The following is a 24,582-nucleotide window of genomic DNA, read 5'->3' on the forward strand; positions in this document are numbered from 1 at the left end:
TATTATCTGACAGAATTGCAGGTGTGTCAATACTTTTGGCCATGACTGTATCTACTTATATAATCGTCTAAGGGGCACCTCCGTCTGTTTGTCGGTCACGGAAATCCTGCGTCGCTGATAGGTCGCGGCCGGCCACGACCAATCAGCGACGGGCACAGTCCGGCCGCGAATTCGCCCCTTCCTACTCTTGTCAGTGCCCCCTCCAGTCAGCGCTCACACAGGGTTAATGGCTGCGTTACACCGCGTCATGTCACGGTGTAACACAGTCCGTTAACGCTGCTATTAATCCTGTGTGACCAACTTTTTACTATTGATGCTGCCTATGAAACCAGTTTCACTGATGACTAAGGGTATGTGTCCACGTTCAGGATTTTTCATCAGTATTTGTAGCCAAAACCAGGAGTGGAACAATTAGAGGAAAAGTATAATAGAAACATATGCACCACTTCTGTATTTATCACCCACTCCTGGTTTTGGCTACAAATACTGATGAAAAATCCTGATGCAATCCTGAACGTGGACACATACCCTAAGAGCACTATACGTGTTCGAAACGCATCCAGATATTCAAAACTTTCCTTCCTCCAGTATGCACTGGTTTGTCAAGCAGCTTACTTTTTAGATTTGTCCAAATAAAGACTTTTGATTTTAGTTCCTGAGCTGGATACCTTCATTTTCATGCATAATGTAACATCTGTCTGGAAAATCTGCATGTTGTTGCATCCTGGTGTTAATATGTACTTTCCTGGGACAAGAAGACTTCTGTCCCCAAATCTCACTAGGGGATTGTGCTGAGATCCAAGAAGAAAGTGAACATTTGGCACCTCCTAAAGGTACCGTCACCCTAAACGATATCGCTAGCGATCCGTGACGTTGCAGCGTCCTGGCTAGCGATATCGTTCAGTTTGACACACAGCAGCGATCAGAATCCTGCTGTGATGTCGTTGTTCGCTGCAGAAAGTCCAGCACTTTATTTCGTCGCTGGACTTCCTGCTGACATCGCTGAATCGGCGTGTGTGACGCCGATTCAGCGATGTCTTCGCTGGTAACCAGCCGCTGTGCTTACACAGGGCAGAGAAGCAGAGCGCCGAGGGACAGACAGCGGAAGGTAAGTATGTAGTGTTTTTTTTTTTTTACTTTTACGCTGGTAACCAGGGTAAACATCGGGTTACTAAGCGCGGCCCTGCGCTTAGTAACCCGATGTTTACCCTGGTTACCGACATAGTTGGTCGCTGGAGAGCTGTCTGTGTGACAGCTCTCCAGCGACCAAACAGCGACGCTGCAGCGATCCGGATCGTTGTCGGTATCGCTGCAGCGTCGCTTAGTGTGACGGTACCTTAACTCTTGGAAGAGAGATGTTAATTACGGCCTGATAGTATCTCTGGGAGAGCTGTTACACAAAGGATCTCAAGAGAAATAATACCGTATATACTCGAGTATAAGCCGACCCGAGTATAAGCCGACCTCCATAATTTTGCCACAAAAAACTGGGAAAACTTATTGACTCAAGTATAAGCCTAGGGTGGAAATGCAGCATTTACCGGTGAATTTCAAAAATAAAAATAGATCATTATTTCCCCATAGCTGTGCCATATAGTGCTCTGCACCGTTCATATTTCCCCATAGCTCTGCCATATAGTGCTCCGCACCGTTCATATTTCCCCATAGCTCTGCCATATAGTGCTCCTCACCGTTCATTATTGCCCCATAGCTGTGCCATATAGTGTTCTGCACCGTTCATATTGCCCCATATCTGTGCCCCATATATGCTCTGCACCGTTCATATTGCCCCATATCTGTGCCATATAGTGCTCTGCACCTTTCATATTGCCCCATATCTGTGCCCCATATATGCTCTGCACCGTTCATATTGCCCCATATAGTAACATAGTAACATAGTTAGTAAGGCCGAAAAAAGACATTTGTCCATCCAGTTCAGCCTATATTCCATCATAATAAATCCCCAGATCTACGTCCTTCTACAGAACCTAATAATTGTATGATACAATATTGTTCTGCTCCAGGAAGACATCCAGGCCTCTCTTGAACCCCTCGACTGAGTTCGCCATCACCACCTCCTCAGGCAAGCAATTCCAGATTCTCACTGCCCTAACAGTAAAGAATCCTCTTCTATGTTGGTGGAAAAACCTTCTCTCCTCCAGACGCAAAGAATGCCCCCTTGTGCCCGTCACCTTCCTTGGTATAAACAGATCCTCAGCGAGATATTTGTATTGTCCCCTTATATACTTATACATGGTTATTAGATCGCCCCTCAGTCGTCTTTTTTCTAGACTAAATAATCCTAATTTCGCTAATCTATCTGGGTATTGTAGTTCTCCCATCCCCTTTATTAATTTTGTTGCCCTCCTTTGTACTCTCTCTAGTTCCATTATATCCTTCCTGAGCACCGGTGCCCAAAACTGGACACAGTACTCCATGTGCGGTCTAACTAGGGATTTGTACAGAGGCAGTATAATGCTCTCATCATGTGTATCCAGACCTCTTTTAATGCACCCCATGATCCTGTTTGCCTTGGCAGCTGCTGCCTGGCACTGGCTGCTCCAGGTAAGTTTATCATTAACTAGGATCCCCAAGTCCTTCTCCCTGTCAGATTTACCCAGTGCTCTGCACCGTTCATATTGCCCCATATCTGTGCCATATAGTGGTCTGCACCATTCATATTTCCCCATATCTGTGCCCCATATAGTGGTCTGCACCATTCATATTTCCCCATATCTGTGCCACATATAGTGCTCTGCACCGTTCATATTGCCCCATATCTGTGCCCCATATATGCTCTGCACCGTTCATTTTTGTCCCATAGCTGTGCCATATAGTGCTCTGCACCGTTCATACTGCCCCATATCTGTGCCCCATATAGTGCTCTGCACCGTTCATATTGCCCCATATCTGTGCCCCATATATGCTCTGCACCGTTCATTTTTGTCCCATAGCTGTGCCCCATACAGTGCTCTGCACCATTCATATTTCCCCATAGATGCTCCACATAAATCTGTGCCGCTGCTGCTGCAATAAAAAAAAAAAAAAGCCATGCTCACCTCTCTTGATTGCAGCTCCCAGCGTCCGGTCCAGGCGTCTCTGCGCACTGACTGATCAGGCAGAGGGCGCCGCGCACACTATCTGCGTCATCGCACCCTCGGACCTGCACAGTCAGAGGGGAGAGACGCCGGGAAGATGGAGCGGCGCCCGGAACGTGGACAGGTGAATATGACATACTTACCTAGTCCCAGCGATCCTGGCGCTCCCCGCCTGTCCCACAGTCTTCTGTGCTGCAGCCTCTTCCTCTATCAGCGGTCACCGGCACCGCTGATTAGAGAAATGAATAGGCGGCTCCACCCCTATGGGAGGTGGAACCGCCTATTCATTTCTCTAAACAGCGGTGCCGGTGACCGCTGATAGAGGAAGAGGCTGCAGCACAGAAGACTGTGGGACAGGCGGGGAGCGCCAGGATCGCTGGGACTAGGTAAGTATACCTCAGCGCCCTCTCCCTCTCACCCGCCGACCCCACCGCTACCGTGACTCGAGTATAAGCCGAGAGGGGCATTTTCAGCCCAAAAATTTGGGCTGAAAATCTCGGCTTATACTCGAGTATATACGGTATATTCATTGAGGGGCGCGGCCGAGGTCCAATCAAAAGCCAAGCAATTATGATATTAACCTGAGGGACTGGTCTAGAAACCTGACCTCCAGACCAAAGCTATAAAGTACACCTGATACCTATATTCACATAATATGGGGGGGGGGGGGGGGCTTGGCCGAGCTGGTGGGATCCAATCTACATTCATCCTACCCTCAGGGAGCAGAAAGCAGACTGCCATTTAGACGATTTCTGTAAGTTTTCTCCTGTTATTTTTATACTGTTTTGCATAAGTTGTATGTCTTTATTATCCTATTTTTATAACTTTTCTTACTTTAAGCACTGAACCTTTTTTGTATGAAAGTATAAAACTTTAACAAGTTGAACCTTGAATGTTCTAAAAGAATCCATAGCCTAAGGTGTGTGAGCCTTATGAGTGGTAGACATTATTAGTATTAATATTTCTGGGACTCATCGCCCGTGTATTCGGTGAGTGCTGGCAGCGTGTATGAGCGGGTGTGTGGCCTGGGTCGGTGTGTGATTTATGCTCCCATTACAGCATAGGACAGAGGTTGAATGTTGGACTGAGAGAGGGGGGATAGATTAACCCTTGCAGGCACAACCCAAGTCACGTGCTGAGAGTGGGCACATGACGAATTAGTTACACCACGGAGTAGGGATCTGTGACAATCAATATCACACAGTCATTCTGACCTGGATTTTCAAAAGAAGTACAATATATCAGTCTCATCAGGTCTAAGATCTACAGTATTTAGCATAATTGTACAGAGTTTGCATTGCGAAATGTGGTGAGCTGGATGGTAGAAAAGGGGTCTATGATACAGGGAAGGTACAAAACAAATTGTACACTGTATTAATGTTGGCCATTATGAATCTCACCTGGTGCTGCACAGGTATCATCGATGCCATCTATATCATCATAGTGCTAACAGAGCTGGGTGCTGCTCCTATAAGATGACTTGCCAGGTGAGGTTCCTGTAGCATTAAGCTGCAGTTACACTACAAGTTAATTACGAACAGCCATAGTCAGAAGCACTTGTGTCACAATTATCTTGATGTGTAAATAGTCTACTGACCACCAGATGATTGAGCAAAATGCTTGTTCGTCAGGTGAAATGATGGTTTGTGCAGCATTGTTCCCTGCGGTGTATGGCCCTGTGTAACCAGCAAGCACACTGCCAGGAATGACTGCTGCCTATGGGCACTGAGCCGTCTAGTGTACGTCGCTTACTTTGGTCTGCTGGTGTAAACAGACATTTAAGCGACTGCCAGTCGGTAAAACTTTACCGATCAGCGGTCATATCATGCCGCCAGTCAATCTTTATAATCGTACAGTTAGTCTGAAACTCAACACATGTGGAACACTGAATTATAATAAAAAAAAATCAATTGAGAATAAAATTGGCCTGAACTCACCATTGTGTAACGAGCTGCTTCCCTCCCGATGATCGACATGTCCAGTAAGGAATAGTACCAAGAACACCAGGATGGATGACAGCACGTAATTTACACTAAGGTATCACCTATAGCCCAGCTTTCCTAGGTGTAGGCAACACCTGCTCACTAGGGTTGAGCGACCTTTACTTTTATAGGATCGGGTCGGGTTTCACGAAACCCGACTTTTTCAAAAGTCGGGTCGAGTGAAATCGGCCGATCCTATAAATAAAGTCGGGGTCGGCCGAAACCCGAAACCCAATGCAGTGCATTGGGTTTCCATGGTTCCCAGGGTCTGAAGGAGCGGAAACTCTCCTTCAGGCCCTGCGATCCATATTTTAGTGTAAAATAAAGAATTAAAATAAAAAATATCGCAATACTTACCCTCTGACGCGCCCTGGTACTAACCGGGAACCTTCCTTCCTTAGAATCAGCCTTCCAGGACCTTGCGGTGACGTCGCGGCTTGTGATTGGCCGCGTGGCCGCCCATGTGACCGCTCGCGCGACCAATCACAAGCCGCGACGTCACCGCTGACGTCACCGAAGGTCCTGGAAGGGCTGATTCTTAGGAAGGAAGGCTGTCGGAAAGAAGCAGGGTGCGTCCGAGGGTGAGTATATACCTAATAGGAATATACTCACACTAACCGGGAACCTTCCTTCCTTAGAATCAGCCTTCCAGGACCTTTGCGGTGACGTCGCGGCTTGTGATTGGCCGCGCGGCCGCCCATGTGACCGCTCGCGCGACCAATCACAAGCCGCGACGTCACCGCTGACGTCACCGAAGGTCCTGGAAGGGCTGATTCTTAGGAAGGAAGGCTGTCGGAAAGAAGCAGGGCGCGTCCGAGGGTGAGTATATACCTAATAGGAATATACTCACCCTCGGACGCGCCCTGCTTCTTTCCGGCAGCCTTCCTTCCTAAGAATCAGCCCTTCCAGGACCTTCGGTGACGTCAGCGGTGACGTCGCGGCTTGTGATTGGTCGCGCGAGCGGTCACATGGGCGGCCGCGCGGCCAATCACAAACCGCGACGTCACCGCAAGGTCCTGGAAGGCTGATTCTAAGGAAGGAAGGTTCCCGATTAGTACCAGGGCGCGTCAGAGGGTAAGTATTGCGATATTTTTTATTTTAATTCTTTATTTTACACTTAAATCTGATTTCCGATACCAATTCCCGATATCTTAAACATATCGGGAATCGGTATCGGAATTCCGATTCTAGATTCAAAAGATCGCCGACTTCATGGCCGACCCCACACAGGGGTCGGGTCGGGTTTCATGAAACCCGACCTTGCCAAAAGTCGGCGACTTTTGAAAATTTTCGACCCGTTTCGCTCAACCCTACTGCTCACGTCTTATCAGATCACACACCACCCAAACAACTATTATGATTAAAACACAGAATTGTTTTTTTTCTTCAATAATTCAATTCGTCTATTTCTAACTGGTTTCTCAAAAATAAAAAATGAACCCCTTTCATGCCCCCGAGAAAAGAATAATAGAGACCAGTCAGTTATAGCCGGTAGACTGTCTCTTTGCTCGCTCTCCTGGTTCAGATACAAGTGACCGCTATTGGCCACTGATCGGTTGCAGCTTTTGCTTGACATCTCCAAACTTGAAAAGAGAGTGAAAAAACAGCAAGCGATAATTATAAAGATGACTATCTGCACTTTAAAACTGAACAGGAGGTAGACATGTCTTTTCTTGATGAAGAAAACGGTCACTGACTATTTATGGACAGATCCTTCAATATTGGAAATCATCAGAACAGCACATTTAGAAGATGTGAGAAAGAAACAATGTAAAGCATATGCCCACGCAGCAGAGTAAGGGGAAAGAAGAAGCAAAGTCTGCAGATTACTAAATCATGACAGTGTGCAATGAACACAATGGCAGGATTTCCCAATACGAGTGGGAGCTCACATGCCGAACAGTCTCCTGAGCTCCTATTGAGAGGGTCCTGGAGTGCCTAGTTGGCACGTGAGCACCCACTCACCCCGGGAAATCAAGACAGTGAGTCCATAACATTTCTTATTGTGCCTCTGATTACTATGACCTGTCTGCAATTATCAATTATGTCCCCCATCTCCTCTTCCTGATCTTTTTTTTTAATTTTATGTGACTTCTGTTGTTCACATGCCAGCAAATGAACTTCTATTTTGTAGGACTTGGTTTTGCTACTTATAAAACCGGCATTACATTCTGGCATGATGTTTCTGGTGTGCGATTTGGTCTTCTTCGCGGTTTGCAGTAATTATATTATGACCCTTTATTGTCATTTTTACAAGAACATTCTCAATGATAACAGGAAAACAAAAAATACAAAAAAAACAAACAAAGCAGATCTCTGACATTAAAGAACCCACAACATAAAACAAACAGGAACAGCATAAACACAATCCTCACTGCTCCCGGCAGCCTACAACCGACATCCACAGTCACATGTCTAATCACTGCAGGTCCTCCCACTTTGGGCAGCCACACTAGGGATTCAGCATTACAATCTTATGTAGCTGGTAGATGCAGGAACTGGCGTCTTCCTCTGTCATCGTCTGGTTGATGAAGAATCTATGATCCACCTGAAAATAAAGACAAACATTTATTAATATAATGTTGTGGCTGAATACTTCTATTATGATCTTGACACTTCTGTAAGAACTTGAAGACAACCGGTCACATGGCATTTCCGTATCACTTGTCTTATATTAATGTACGGTAAATCTTTGCTGTTTCAGTGCTTAGGAGTCCAGTGGGCGGTGCCTGTAAGTCTACATACAAAGAAAGCCTTTCAGTCAACAAATAGGACCACCCACTGGACTCAAGTGAAAGAGACAAGATTTACATTTATGTAAATTACAATGAATCTACTGTATATAGACGTGTTATCAGTGATTGTATAGGAGGAGGAGATGAGCTGTGACATCACCTATTGTGTATGGTGGATCCTGTGTTATCTACTGTATATAGATGTGTTATCAGTCATTATACAGGAGGAGGAGGTGAGCTGTGACATCACCTATTGTGAATGGTGGATCCTGTGTTATCTACTGTATATAGAGGTGTTATCAGTGATTGTATAGGAGGAGGAGTTGAGCTGTGACATCACCTATTGTGTATGGTGGATCCTGTGTTACCTACTGTATATAGAGGTGTTATCAGTCATTGTACAGAAGGAGGAGTGTTATGATCTGGTGGCCTAGGAGCAGCATGAGACGGACTCTGGAGAAGGTGGTCCCTGTACTGACCGCAAACCCTGAACCTAGCAGCACAACTAGAAGTAGCCGTGGGGGGTACCTGACACTCCCTAGACCCCTCGGCACAGCCTAAGATCTAACGTCCCCTAAAGACAGAAACAGGAAACCTATCTTGCCTCAGAGAAAATCCCCAAGGGATAGATAGCCCCCCACAAATATTGACGGGGAGAGGAGAGGGAAATAACATACGCAGAAATGAAATCAGATTTTAGCATAGGAGGCCATACTAGCTAAAAAGAAAGAATAGAACTGAGTACTATGCGGTCAGTATAAAAACACTAGAAAATATCCACCACAGAAAATACGAATCACCACATCTGACTAAAGACATGGGGGGTATAGCTGCATCTCCAGAGACACAGCTTAGCTGCAAAAAATCTTTCACAGACAAAGCTGAACAAGACAAAAACCTGAATATGCACAAAACTGTAAGGTCCACTGCAGGTGGACAGCAAAAACAAAGCCAGGACTTATCTTTGTAGAAAAGCACAGCAAACTGGAGAGACCAGCAGGGAAGTGAATCCTTCAAAAACAATGGACAACTGGCAGGGACTAAAGAGTCCAGCAAGGCTATATACCCCAGTCAGTTTTGCAATTAGTAGATACACCTGTCCAATCCTGCAGTCCAGTCACAACTGCATTACCCTCTACACCCAACAGAGGGAGCCCAAAAGCTGAATTCACAACAGTACCCCCCCTTGAGGAGGGGTCACCGAACCCTCACCAGAGCCCCCAGGCCGATCAGGATGAGCCCGATGAAAGGTACGAACCAAATCAGCGGCATGGACATCAGAGGCAGAAACCCAAGAATTATCCTCCTGGCCATAACCCTTCCATTTGACAAGGTACTGAAGCTTCCGCCTCGAAAAACGAGAATCCAAAATCTTCTCAACCACATATTCCAACTCCCCATCGACCAACACAGGGGCCGGAGGATCAACAGAGGGAACAACGGGCTCCACATATTTCCGCAACAAAGATCTATGGAAGACATTATGAATAGCAAAAGAGGCCGGAAGCGCCAGGCGAAAGGACACCGGATTAATAATCTCAGAAATCCTATAAGGACCAATAAATCGAGGCTTAAACTTAGGGGAAGAAACCTTCATCGGAACATGACGGGAAGACAACCAGACCAAATCCCCAACCCGAAGCCGGGAACCAACACACCGACGACCGTTAGCAAAACGTTGAGCCTCCTCCTGAGACAACACCAAATTGTCCACCACATGAGCCCAAATCTGCTGCAACCTGTCGACCACAGAATCCACACCAGGAAGGTCAGGAGGCTCAACCTGCCCAGAAGAAAAACGAGGATGAAAACCAAAATTACAAAAAAAAGGCGAAACCAAAGTTGCCGAACTAGCCCGATTATTACGGGCAAACTCGGCCAATGGCAAAAAAGCCATCCAATCATCCTGATCAGCAGACACAAAGCATCTCAAATAGGTCTCCAAGGTCTGATTAGTTCGCTCAGTCTGGCCATTTGTCTAAGGATGAAATGCAGAAGAAAAAGACAAATCAATGCCCAGCTTGGCACAAAAGGCCCACCAAAACCTAGAAACAAACTGGGAACCTCTGTCGGACACAATATTCTCCGGAATACCATGCAAACGTACCACATGCTGAAAAAACAACGGAACCAAATCAGAAGAAGGCAATTTAGGCAAAGGCACCAAATGAACCATCTTAGAAAATCGGTCACAGACAACCCAGAAAACCGACATTCTTTGGGAAACCGGAAGATCGGAAATAAAATCCATAGAAATATGTGTCCAGGGCCTCTCGGGGACCGGTAATGGCAAAAGCAACCCACTAGCGCGGGAACAGCAAGGCTTAGCCCGCGCACAAATCCCACAGGACTGCACAAAAGAACGCACATCCCGTGACAAAGAAGGCCACCAAAAGGACCTACCAACCAAATCTCTGGTACCAAAAATCCCAGGATGGCCAGCCAACACAGAACAATGAACCTCAGAAATCACTTTACTAGTCCATCTATCAGGAACAAACAGTTTACCCACAGGACAGCGGTCAGGTTTATTAGCCTGAAATTCCTGAAGAACCTGTCGTAAATCAGGGGAGATGGCAGAAAGAATCACCCCTTCCTTCAAAATGCCGACCGGCTCAAGATCCCCAGGGGAATCAGGAAAAAAACTCCTAGAGAGGGCATCCGCCTTAACATTCTTAGTACCAGGAATGTACGAGACCACAAAATCAAAATGGGAGAAAAACAGGGACCATCGAGCCTGTCTAGGATTCAGCCGTTTGGCAGACTCGAGGTAAATCAGATTCTTATGATCGGTCAGGACCACAATACGGTGCTTGGCCCCCTCAAGCCAATGTCGCCACTCCTCAAATGCCCACTTCATAGCCAACAACTCCCGAATGCCGACATCATAATTGCGTTCCGCAGGCGAAAACTTCCGAGAAAAGAAGGCACATGGTTTCATCAAGGAACCATGAGAATTCCTCTGAGACAAAACGGCCCCTGCCCCAATCTCAGACGCGTCAACCTCAACCTGAAATGGAAGAGAAATATCTGGCTGATGCAACACAGGGGCAGAAGTAAATCGGCGTTTAAGCTCCTGAAAGGCAGAGACAGCCGCGGAGGACCAATTCGTCACATCAGCGCCTTTCTTGGTCAAATCGGTCAGAGGTTTAACCACACTGGAGAAGTTGGCAATGAAACGACGATAAAAATTAGCAAAGCCCAAGAATTTCTGAAGGCTCTTCACAGATGTGGGCTGAATCCAATCATGAATAGCCTGAACCTTAACCGGATCCATTTCTATAGATGAGGGAGAAGAAATGAAACCCAAAAAAGAAACCTTCTGCACTCCAAAGAGGCACTTTGACCCCTTCACAAATAAAGCATTATTACGGAGGATCTGAAATACCATCCTGACCTGTTTCACATGAGACTCCCAATCATTGGAAAAAATCAAAATATCATCCAAATATACAACCATGAATTTATCAAGATAACTCCGAAAGATATCATGCATGAAGGATTGGAACACAGATGGAACACAGAGAGTCCGAATGGCATCACAAGGTATTCAAAATGGCCTTCGGGCGTATTAAATGCAGTTTTCCATTCGTCACCCTGCTTAATACGAATAAGATTATATGCCCCTCGAAGGTCAATCTTAGTAAACCAGCTAGCCCCCTTAATCCTAGCAAACAAATCAGTAAGCAAAGGCAAAGGATATTGAAATTTGACCGTGATCTTTTTCAAGAGGCGATAATCAATACAGGGTCTCAAGGAGCCATCCTTCTTGGCAACAAAAAAGAACCCCGCTCCCAACGGTGAAGAAGATTGCCGAATATGCCCCTTCTCCAAAGACTCCTTAATATAGCTCCGCATGGCGGTATGTTCAGGCACAGACAGGTTGAAAAGTCGGCCCTTAGGGAATTTACAACCTGGAATCAAGTCAATAGCACAATCACAGTCCCTATGCGGTGGAAGGGAACTGGATTTGGGCTTATCGAATACATCCTGGAAATCTGACAAAAACTCAGGAATTTCAGAAGAGGGGGAAGAGGAAATTGACATCAAAGGAACCTGATCATGAACCCCCTGACAACCCCAACTAGTCACAGATATGGATTTCCAATCTAACACCGGATTATGTAGCTGCAACCATGGAAAACCCAGCACAATATCATCATGCAAATTATGCAACACCAGAAAACGACAATCTTCCTGATGGGCTGGCGCCATGCGCATGGTCAGCTGTGTCCAAAACTGGGGCTTATTTTTAGCTAACGGTGTAGCATCAATGCCCCTCAAAGGAATAGGGTTCTGCAAAGGCTGCAAGGGAAAACCACAACGTCTGGCAAATTCTAAGTCCATTAAGTTCAGAGCGGCGCCGGAATCCACAAATGCCATGACAGAAAATGATGACAATTAGCAGATCAAGGTCACAGATAACAGAAATTTAGGTTGTATAGTACTGATGGAAACAGAACTAGCGATTCTCTTTATACGCTTAGGGCAATCAGAAATAACATGAGCAGAATCGCCGCAGTAAAAACACAACCTATTCTGACGCCTGAATGTTTGACGTTCAGCTCTAGACAAAGTCCTATCACACTGCATAGGCTCAAGGCTCCGCTCAGAGGACAACGCCATAGAGTGCACAACTCTGCGCACGCGCAAGTGCTGATCAATCTGAATGGCCAGAGACATAGAATCACTCAGACCGGAAGGTGTGGGGAACCCCACCATAACATCTTTAACGGATTCAGAAAGACCCTTTCTGAAAATTGCCGCCAAGGCATCCTCATTCCATTTAGTCAGTACAGACCATTTTCTAAATTTCTGGCAATACGATTCTGCCGCTTCTTGACCCTGACACAGGGCCAACAAGATTTTCTCAGCCTGATCCACAGAATTAGGCTCATCATACAACAACCCCAATGCCTGAAAGAACGAATCAACATTAAGCAAAGCAGGATTACCAGTTTCCAGGGAAAATGCCCAATCCTGTGGGTCACCACGCAGCAGAGATATGATGATTTTAACCTGCTGAATAGGATCACCAGAAGACCGGGGTCTTAATGCAAAAAACAGTTTACAGTTATCTCTCCTTCGCCTCATTGGGGGACACAGACCGTGGGTGTATGCTGCTGCCAATAGGAGGCTGACACTAAGTGATACAAAAAAAAAAAAGTTAGCTCCTCCCCTGCAGTATACACCCTCCTGCTGGCTCTCAGCTAACCAGTTCTTGCTTAGTGTCTGTAGGAGGCACATGGGACTGTTTCAGACCCCAACGTTTTTATTTTATTGCTTACTTTTCTGTAAATTTTTATTTTTTAATTAACGGAGTGAAGGGGGCGATGGCTCCTTTCAAGGTTCCGATCTCCCCCGAACCATCAACAGGCGAGCACTGCGAGTATACCTCCCCGTACCCTCTCCTGCGACGTGGGAAGCCATGCCTGAGCTCACTTCAGGGGCGACGGTTCCTTCACGGTCCCCATCTCCCCACACCAGCAGCAGGCGACCACATGGAGTGTCGCCTCCATGTATCCTCTCCTGGAGCCAGGCCCAATGCCGGACAACTGGCCCTGTCCACCCGGACTGAACTCCGTGGCTGTACTGAGGCCCCTCTCTAAGGCGTCCGAGCGGCCCCCACTGTCCACCACTGTGAAGGCGGATGGCACAAGGAGGCGGACGGCTCCTCTCCACCTCCCTAACAAACGGATGATGGATTGAGGCTTATCCCTGCACCGTCCACGCTGCACAGAACAGCGCTGAAACCCACAACCGCGGCGGCTCCATGCCGGGACGCGCATCAATGGTGAGTGGATCCATCTTCAGAGGGATATCCACATGCTGACAGGCAGCCTCAGCCACTTCCCTGTGGCCCACCTCTCTGAGGTAACGCTCTGGATGGCTGCAAAAATTTAGTCCCCGGCTTCAGCCGATTTGTAGGCCGCATCCTGGAAGTCTTGCCTGGAACGACCCACTGGTGACGTCCGCCGGCTACAGAAATTTAGGCCCCGGCTTAGGCCTATTCAACATCGTGTCTGTGGCTCCGCCCCCCAAATTGGCGCTTCTCGCTCTCTGCGAGATTTTATCTACTCTGCAGCTCCCGGTGGCCATCTTGGTCCACCCGGCCAGCTCACACTGGGGTGACAGTATTTTTGCATTAAAGGGGCACATCGACTCTACATCAGTACCCGGGTAAGGAATTCCCTGGTCTTAAAGGCATATGGCCAGTATTCCCAGTCTTAAAGGCGCATGACCAGTATTCTCTGGTCTTAAAGGTGCATGACCAGTATTCCCTGGTCTTAAAGGCGCATGACCAGTATTCTCTGGTCTTAAAGGTGCATGACCAGTATTCCCTGGTCTTAAAGGCGCATGACCAGTATTCCCTGGTCTTAAAGGCGCATGACCAGTATTCCCTGGTCTTAAAGGCGCATGACCAGTATTCCCTGGTCTTAAAGGCGCATGACCAGTATTCCCTGGTCTTAAAGGTGCACAACGAGTATTCCCTGGTCTTAAAGGCATATGGCCAGTATTCCCAGTCTTAAAGGCGCATGACCAGTATTCTCTGGTCTTAAAGGTGCATGACCAGTATTCTCTGGTCTTAAAGGCGCATGACCAGTATTCCCTGGTCTTAAAGGCGCATGACCAGTATTCTCTGGTCTTAAAGGTGCATGACCAGTATTCTTTGGTCTTAAAGGTGCACGACCAGTATTCCCTGGTCTTAAAGGCGCATGACCAGTATTCTTTGGTCTTAAAGGTGCACGACCAGTATTCTCTGGTCTTAAAGGTGCACGACCAGTATTCCCTGGTCTTAAAGGCGCATGACCAGTATTCCCTGGTCTTAAAGGCGCATGACCAGTATTCTCTGGTCTTAAAGGTGCATGACCAGTATTCTCTGGTCTTAAAGGTGCATGACCAGTATTCCCTGGTCTTAAAGGCGCATGACCAGTATTCTCTGGTCTTAAAGGTGCATGACCAGTATTCTCTGGTCTTAAAGGTGCACGACCAGTATTCCCTGGTCTTAAAGGCGCATGACCAGTATTCTCTGGTCTTAAAGGTGCATGACCAGTATTCCCTGGTCTTAAAGGTGCACGACGAGTATTCCCTGGTCTTAAAGGCATATGGCCAGTATTCCCAGTCTTAAAGGTGCATGACCAGTATTCCCTGGTCTTAAAGGTGCATGACCAGTATTCTCTGGTCTTAAAGGTGCATGACCAGTATTCTCTGGTCTCAAAGGCGCATGACCAGTATTCTCTGGTCTTAAAGGCGCATGACCAGTATTCTCTGGTCTTAAAGGTGCATGACCAGTATTCTCTGGTCTTAAAGGTGCATGACCAGTATTCTCTGGTCTCAAAGGCGCATGACCAGTATTCTCTGGTCTTAAAGGCGCATGACCAGTATTCCCCGGTCTTAAAGGCGTATGACCAGTATTTCCAGGTCTTAAAGGTGCATGACCAGTATTCCCTGGTCTTAAAGGCGCTTGATCAGTCCGAGGAGCCCTCCGACGCCGACCCCAGCTTTATCCTCCAGTTCCCCTCAGTGGACTTCTTCACTGACCAATCCATGGTTCTCTGACCAAGAGATTGAATCCCTCTGTGTACCCTCTGTGTTTGGAGTGCTCGCAGGACCAATATGCATGGTCCCTATCCTACATGGGAGCCATCGGCTAGCAGGGGCCGCAAGTATTCTAGAAACGTGCAGGCGTCTAGAAACATACAGGCATCTAGAAAACGGAAGTTTTTCGTTTCCTGCACCCTCACCAATGATTTGATGACAACAAGGCTCTGAATATGGATTGGATATTGCCTGAGCTTGCCAGAGCTTCAGGGATTAAACTCCCTCGAGAGCATTTGCCATTCAATTCGGATAAGCGATTCACTGGACAGAAGCCTCTACGTGGGATGCCATGCCTGGCCTGTTTTTTTAAGGGCGACAGGTCCTTTAAAGGGCACCGATCTCCCCACACCATCAACAGACGAGCACACGGAGTGTCGTCTCCATGTTTCCTCTTCTGCATCCAGGCCTAACGTCAAACAACCTGTCCTGTCCACCTGGAGACCTGAACTCTGTGGACATATAGAGGCACCCTTTTTTGGCGTACGAGCTCCCCCCTCTGCATCACCACTATTTAGTGGAGGATGCAAGAAGGCCGACAATTCCTCTCCACTTCCCTGTTAAGAGGTTGATGGATCGAGGGTTCCTAATTTTTATCTCTGCACCGTGAAAAGAGGAGATGGCAAGAGACTATGACCTGCTGGATGCAGCCGCACATTCTGCCATGGGGCAGATTAACCGGGTAGAATCTCCTGTGGTATACCTACCAGTATCCCTACCTGATGGGTCATCAATTAAAAATACCACGGACTGTCTGATAGCAAATCTGGTTCGTTCCATCTTGTGGCTTCGGGTCCAGCGCTCTATCCTCTCTAGCGGCCGCATGGATTGCTAGAGCAATGGTCTCCTGGCTGGAGACCTTAACTACCTTGATTCACACCAGCAACAACTGGCCAATCAAATCCTTTGAGCGGGAGACTGACAAAGGATTGTATAAGGATTGTCCAGCACAGTCTAGATCTAAGGGATCTTGGTTCCAAACAGGGGAACGAAAAGTAAGATCGACCCTGGACCTCAAACTTCTAACAACCTTTGACATGGTCCTCCTTCTTTGGATGGAGTTCCTCCGCTCAGCCATTACTTCAACAGAAAAAGGTGCAGTTTCCGGCATCCATCGACATTCGGGTTGCTTGCCGTCTGCAAAAATTCCTTCGCCTTTCCATTCGTCAGCAGCAGTTTCAAGTCACAACCTTGTCCTTCGGCCTTGCTTCCGCACCCAGAGTGTTCGCTCGGGTCATGGCGGATGTCATGTTTCTCTTGCACTCTAGAGGCATGCTCGTCCTGCCCTGTTTGGTCTGTCTAGCCGCCCTTCCAGGACTACGCTGTGTCGTCTATATCTCTTGCGATACCTTCTCTCCTGGGCTGACAGCTACACTTAGACAAGTTCTCCTCATTTCCAGCCCAGCAGATATCCTTTTTGAGGATGATCCTGCACACTTCTAGAAGGATGGTAATTCTTCCTCGAGACAAGGTCATGGCCCTTCAACAGGGAGCTCGCGCAAGGAGAGTTCTGAGGACTTGATTACTCACCCCCTCATTTCATTCGATTTGCTAAAAGAGTTCTGAGGAAAAATGGTGACGACAATGGAAGCGGTTTCCTTCGCTCCGCTTGTTTTCAGCAAGTCAAACAGACTTTCAGACAATAGTCTCTGAGCTCCTTCTTCATCCAGGGCCTTTCTCCCGGTTCAATGGTTATTAGTAACTACCAATGCCAGTCCTCTTCTCCCAATCATTATTCTGGAGATCCGAACGGTAGTCTTACAGCAGGTCCACTGCCTTCTGGAGGGTCTCCCTATCCGAATTCAATTGGATAATGCCACGGCGGTGCGTTACGTCAGTCATCTAGCAGGTACAAACGGCAGGCGCCATGACCGAGGTACCTCACTTTCTCTGATGGGCCGAAGTCTATTATTCGGTGATCTCGGCAGTATATATCCCAGAAGTAGAACTCTGAACGGCAAACAAATTCAGCCGTCAGGGTTCCGCCTCAAGTCAGTGGGAACTTCACCCCGAAGTCTTCCATCAGATCTGTCCTTACTGGAGCTCTCCAGTTGTAGGTGGGATGACATCCAGACTGAAGGCCAATGTACTCGAGTTCGTGGTTCGACCTCGAGATCCAAGAGTCATCGCTCTCCATGCTCTGGTTCTGCCGTGGTACCAGTTTCCATAACTCCCCTTCCACTGCTTCCGAAAGCCTTTCGGAAGCAGAAAGGGGCCCCAGTGATCCTCAGAGATCCGCACTGACCACGTCCATTTTTTGTTTGCGGAGCTAGTATCTTCTCGCCTTATCGCAGCACAACTGCAAGTAGGGACTTTCTCACAGGGAATTTTCACACGTAGTTCTTCCCTATCGCATACCGTTAGATCATTGGGACCTTATTATTCTTGGGAGCCTTACAGTAGGCTCCTTTTTCATCCGGGCATACTTTACTATCAGGGAAAGTCGTTCCGTTCTCCTCTGCAATATTCTCACTCTGACGAGTCTTCGGAGCTAGCTTCTCTGCTCTTTCAGACTTTTTTCCCTTATTACCTTCGAGGCAAGGTTGTCCTCAGGCCATCTCCATCCCTTGTTACCAAGGTGGTACTGTATTACCACTGTTATGAGGGCATAGTTCTTCCCTCATCTCTTGGCTCCAGTCCACAAAATGGAATAAGATCCCCCATATTCTGGACGAAGTGAGTTCTCTGAGTAGGTACGTCTTGAGGACGGCGTCCTTCTGAAGGTTGGACGTTTTATTTGGGCTTCCTGACGGTAGAGGAAGGCTTCCTGACATTTTCAGGAAGGGTTTAGCCGTTTCATCGACCATGATAACATGGTGAATTCTTTTCACCATCCAGGAGTCCTTCCGTGCTAGATGTCAGCCTATCTCCCTGTCTATCAAGGGTTCTAGGCACCAGGCGTCAGCAAGGCACGCCTGCAAGCTTGCGGATTCGTCCAGTCCGCATACATTCTTGAAGCGCTATAATTCCCACACTTCCACAGATGTGAGTCTGGGTAGGCGGACTCTGCAGGCCGCGGTGGCGCACTTGTAAGTAGCGGTTACACAGGGCCTGATCTATTGTTGTCCCCACCCAGGGACTGCTTTGGGACGTCCCACAGTCTGTGTCCCCCAATGAGGCGAAGGAGAAATAGAGATTTTTGTGTACTCACCGTAAAATCCTTTTCTCCGAGCCATTCATTGGGGGACACAGCTCCCACCCTGTTATTAGCTAATGCTTGTTTTTTAGAATATGACATGCTATACGCTCATATATTGTTATTGATCTCCTACTGCTTTTGCACCGAACTGGTTAGCTGAGAGCCAGCAGGAGGGTGTATACTGCAGGGGAGGAGCTAACTTTTTTTTTTGTATCACTTAGTGTCAGCCTCCTATTGGCAGCAGCATACACCCACGGTCTGTGTCCCCCAATGAATGGCTCGGAGAAAAGGATTTTACGGTGAGTACACAAAAATCCCTATTTTTGAAACTCAAAAATTTGGATCGGTCACCGAAGAATAAATCAGGCGTGGGAATCTTAGGTTCTAAGGCAGGAGTCTGAACAATATATTCTGAAATACCCTGTACCCTAGCAGCAAGCTGATCCACACGAGAAACTAACTCCTAAACACTCATGTTATTACTAGGTTCCGCAGCCACCCAGAGGTAAAGAGGGAGGAACAGGCTAAGGAAAAAAAAATGGCTTCTTCTGAGATGCAATTAACTCATTGTTGGCCAGTTGTACTGTTATGATCTGGTGGCCTAGGAGCAGCATGAGACGGACTCTGGAGAAGGTGGTCCCTGTACTGACCGCAAACCCTGAACCTAGCAGCACAACTAGAAGTAGCCGTGGGGGGTACCTGACACTCCCTAGACCCCTCGGCACAGCCTAAGATCTAACTTTCCCTAAAGACAGAAACAGGAAACCTATCTTGCCTCAGAGAAAATCCCCAAGGGATAGATAGCCCCCCACAAATATTGACGGTGAGAGGAGAGGGAAATAACATACGCAGAAATGAAATCAGATTTTAGCATAGGAGGCCATACTAGCTAAAAAGAAAGAATAGAACTGAGTACTATGCGGTCAGTATAAAAACACTAGAAAATAACCACCACAGAAAATACGAATCACCACATCTGACTAAAGACATGGGGGGTATATCTGCATCTCCAGAGACACAGCTTAGCTGCAAAAAATCTTTCACAGACAAAGCTGAACAAGACAAAAACATGAATATGCACAAAACTGTAAGGTCCACTGCAGGTGGACAGCAAAAACAAAGCCAGGACTTATCTTTGTAGAAAAGCACAGCAAACTGGAGAGACCAGCAGGGAAGTGAATCCTTCAAAAACAATGGACTACTGGCAGGGACTAAAGAGTCCAGCAAGGCTATATACCCCAGTCAGTTTTGCAATTAGTAGATACACCTGTCCAATCCTGCAGTCCAGTCACAACTGCATTACCCTCTAAAACCACCAGAGGGAGCCCAAAAGCTGAATTCACAACAGAGGAGATGAGCTGTGACATCACCTATTGTGTATGGTGGATCCTGTGTTATCTACTGTATATAGAGGTGTTATCAGTCATTGTACAGGAAGGAGGAGGTGAGCTGTGATATCACCTATTGTGTATGGTGGATCCTGTGTTATCTACTGTATATAGAGGCGTTATCAGTCATTGTATAGGAGGAGGAGATGAGCTGTGACATCACCTATTGTGTATGGTGGATCCTGTGTTATCTACTGTATATAGAGGCGTTATCAGTCATTGTACAGGAGGAGGTGAGCTTTGACATCACCTATTGTGAATGGTGGATCCTGTGTTATCTACTGTATATAGAGGTGTTATCAGTCATTGTACAGGAAGGAGGAGGTGACCTGTGATATCACCTATTGTGTATGGTGGATCCTGTGTTATCTACTGTATATAGAGGCGTTATCAGTCATTGTATAGGAGAAGGTGAGCTGTGACATCACCTATTGTGTATGGTGGATCCTGTGTTATCTACTGTATATAGAGGAGTTATCAGTGATTGTACAGGAGGAGGAGGTGAGCTGTGATATCATCTATTGTGAATGGTGGATCCTGTGTTATCTACTGTATATAGAGGAGTTATCAGTGATTGTACAGGAGGAGGAGGTGAGCTGTGATATCATCTATTGTGAATGGTGGATCCTGTGTTACCTACTGTATATAGAGGTGTTATCAGTGATTGTATAGGAGGAGGAGATGAGCTGTGACATCACCTATTGTGTATGGTGGATCCTTTGTTATGTACTGCATATAGAGGTGGATACCATGTCTGGAGGACTATTCCTTCACTTTCCATCGGCTTTCTACAGCCCCTGTTTGCTAAGAGGCCACCTATGGTTACCGCCCCACCCCCACAGCATACTATTCAAGTGTTTCCAAAAATCTTTTCTATTATCTCAGCCATATTATGCGGCGGCTTCTTTCTGCATAACACGTGATCTACTCTCCAGTGAGAAATTGTTGCCATACATAAATAGGCACAGCACGTGACTGATGAAAGTCCTTATGGACTGAAAGGTTTCTGGTGCTACTAATAAATCTACAAATTGATGCTTAAGTTGAGTGCAAGACTTTTTCATATTTGACTTGATGGTTTGGGTACCTAGTCTCAGCACTATATTATAGCTGTGCACACGGTGTTTATTTTCATGTATACACATATAGACGCTATGTGGTGCTCACACTGTATCTAGATGGAGGCTATGTGGGGCTCACACTGTATACACAAATAGAGGCTATGTGGGGGCTCCATATGTATATACAGTGTGAGCCCCCACATTGCCTCTATATGTGTATACAGTGTGCGCTCCACATAGCCTCTATATGTATATACAGTGCGCGCCCCACATAGCCTCTATATTTATATACACTGTGTGCAGAATTATTAGGCAAGATGTATTTTGATCACATGATACTTTTTATACAAGTTGTCCTACTCCAAGCTGTTCAGGCTTGAGAGACAACTACCAATTAAGTAAATCAGGTGAAGTGCATCTCTGTAATGAGGAGGGGTGTTGTCTACTGACATCAACACCCTATATAAGGTGTGCTTACTTATTAGGCAACTTCCTTTGCTTTAACAAAATGGGTCAGAAGAGAGATTTGATGAGCTCTGAAAAGTCCAAAATTGTGAGATGTCTTGCAGAGGGATGCAGCAGTCTTGAAATTGCTAAACTTTTGAAGCGTGATCACCGAACAAACAAGCGTTTCATGGCAAATAGCCATCAGGGCTGCAAGAAGCGTGTTGTGCGAAAAAGGCGCAAAATAACTGCCCATGAATTGAGGAAAATCAAGCGTGAAGCTGCCAAGATGCCATTTGCCACCAGTTTTGCCATATTTCAGAGCTGCAACGTTAATGGAGTAACAAAAAGCACAAGGTGTGTGATACTCAGGGACATGGCCAAGGTAAGGAAGGCTGAAAAACGACCACCTTTGAACTAGAAACATAAGATAAAACGTCAAGACTGGGCCAAGAAATATCTTAAGACTGACTTTTCAAAGGTTTTATGGACTGATGTAATGAGAGTGACACTTGATGGGCCAGAGGCTGGATCAGTAGAGCTCCAGTCCGACTCAGACGCCAGCAAGGTGGAGGTGGGGTACTGGTATGGGCTGGTATCATCAAAGATGAACTTCTGGGACCTTACTGCCAGTTTCTGGAAGACAACTTCTTCAAGCAGTGGTACAAGAAGAAGTCGGTATCGTTCAAGAAAAACATGATTTTCATACTCCATCACATGCCTCCAACTACTCCACAGCGTGGCTGGCCAGTAAAGGTCTTAAAGAAGGAAAAATAATGACATGGCCCCCTTGTTCACCTGATCTGAACCCCATAGAGAACCTGTGGTCCCTCATAAAATGTGAGATCTACAGGGAGGGAAAACAGGACACCTCTCGGAACAGTGTCTGGGAGGCTGTGGTGGCTGCTGCACGCAATGTTGGTCATAACCAGATCAAGCAACTGACAGAATCTATGGATGGAGGCTGCTGAGTGTCATCATAAAGAAAGGTGGCTATATTGGGCACCAATTTTGGGGGGTTTCGTTTTTGCATGTCAGAAATGTTTATTTCTACATTTTGTGCAGTTATATTGGTTTACCTGGTGAAAATAAGTGAGATGGGAATACATTTGGTTTTTATCTGCACAAACAGATATGAGGGTGAGCCCCCACATAGCCTTTATATGTATATAGTGTGAACCCCCACATAGCCTTTATATGTGTATACAGGGTGAGCGCCACATAACCTCTATATATATTTACAGTGTGAGCCCCCACATAGCTTCAATATGAATATACAGGGTGAGCCCCCACATAGCTTCTATATGTATATACAGGGTGAGCCCCCACATACCTTCTATATGTATATACAGGGTGAGCCCCCACATAGTCTCTATATGTATATGCAGGGTGAGCCCCCACATAGCCTCTATATGTATATAGTGTGAACCCCCACATAGCCTTTATATGTGTATACAGGGTGAGCGCCACGTAACCTCTATATATATTTACATTGTGAGCCCCCACATAGCTTCTATATGTATATACAGGGTGAGCCCCCATATAGCCTCTATATGTATATACAGGGTGAGCCCCCACATAGCTTCTATATGTATATACAGGGTGAGCCCCCACATAGCTTCTATATGTATATACAGGGTGAGCCCCCACATAGCTTCTATATGTATATACAGGGTGAGCCCCCACATAGCTTCTATATGTATATACAGGGTGAGCCCCCACATAGCCTCTATATGTGTATACAGGGTGAGCCCCCACATAGCTTCTATATGTATATACAGGATGAGCGCCACATAGCCTTCGTATGTGTATATAGGGTGAGCCCCCACATAGCTTCTATATGTATATACAGGGTGAGCACCATTCTCTATATACGTTATATAGGGTGAGTACCACAGTCTCTATACGTGTTATATAGGGTGAGTACCACATAGCTTCTATATGTGTATACAGGGTGAACACCAGTGTGAGCCCCCACATAGCCTCTATATGTGTATACAGGGTGAACACCACATAGCCTCTACACTATGTTCCAAATTATTATGCAGATTACATTTTTCTCGGATTTTCCTAAATGGTCGGTGCAAATGACAGTCAGTCTAATAAGTCATCACCCTTTAGAGTATACATCAAATTTTATTGATGAAACCTCCCAATGATAACAGTATAATCTCCAAAATTAATAAAACCTCAAAATGCAGTGTTCAAAATTATTAGGCACAGTAGAATTTCTAAACATTTGATATGTTTTAAAGAACTGAAAATGCTCATTTGTGGAATTTGCAGCATTATCAGGTCACATTCACTGAACAAAAAAGCTATTTAAATCTAAAACCTCCTAACAGGCCAAGTTACATGTTAACATAGGACCCCTTCTTTGATATAACCTTCACAATTCTTGCATCCATTGAATTTGTGAGTTTTTGTAGAGTTTTGCTTGTATTTCTTTGCATAAAGTCAGAATAGCCTCCCAGAGCTGCTGTTTTGATGTGAACTGCCTCCTACCCTCATAGATCTTTTGCTGGATGATACTCCAAAGGTTCTCTGTACGGTTGAGGTGAGGGGAAGATGGTGGCCACACCATGAGTTTATCTCCTTTTATGCCCATAGCAGCCAATGACTCAGAGGTATTATTTGCAGCATGAGATGGGGCATTGTCATGCATGAAGATGATTTTGCTCCTGAAGGCACGTTTCTGCTTTTTATACCATGGAAGAAAGTTGTCATTCAGAAACGCTATTTACTTTACAGAGGTCATTTTCACATCTTCAGGAACCTTAAAGGGCCCTACCAGCTGTTTCCCCATGATTCCGGCCCAAAACATGATTTCTGCACCTCCTTGCTGACGTCGCAGTCTTGTTGCGACATGGTGGACATCCACCAAGCATCCACTACTCCATCCATCTGGACCATCCAGGGTTGCTCGACACTCATCAGTAAACAAGAATGTTTGAAAATTAGTCTTCATGTATGTCTGGGCCCACTGCAACCATTTCTGCTCATGAACACTGTTTAGGGGTGGCTGAATAGTAGGTTTATGCACCACAGTAAGCCTTTGAAGGATCCTACACCTTGAGGTTCGAGGGACTCCAGAGGCACCAGCAGCTTCAAATAACTGTTTGCATATAGAGGCTAT

General features: G+C 46.3%; 1 protein-coding gene across 2 annotated transcripts in view; it reads right to left on the minus strand.

Moving 5' to 3' along the window:
* Positions 1-7,296: 7,296 nt before the first annotated feature.
* Positions 7,297-24,582, minus strand: part of TDRD9 (tudor domain containing 9) — a 405,241-nt gene continuing 387,955 nt past the window's right edge. Inside the window, exon 34 of one of the 2 annotated variants that reach the window (XM_069734376.1) lies at positions 7,297-7,628. In XM_069734376.1, coding sequence (XP_069590477.1) covers positions 7,533-7,628 — 96 coding nt within the window. In that variant the 3' untranslated portion in view covers positions 7,297-7,532. The remainder of the gene's footprint in view (positions 7,629-24,582) is intronic. The other variant, XM_069734388.1, reaches the window with a different exon arrangement.

This window comes from Ranitomeya imitator, chromosome 1 (assembly GCF_032444005.1).
Source record: "Ranitomeya imitator isolate aRanImi1 chromosome 1, aRanImi1.pri, whole genome shotgun sequence".
Classification (NCBI taxonomy): domain Eukaryota; kingdom Metazoa; phylum Chordata; class Amphibia; order Anura; family Dendrobatidae; genus Ranitomeya; species Ranitomeya imitator.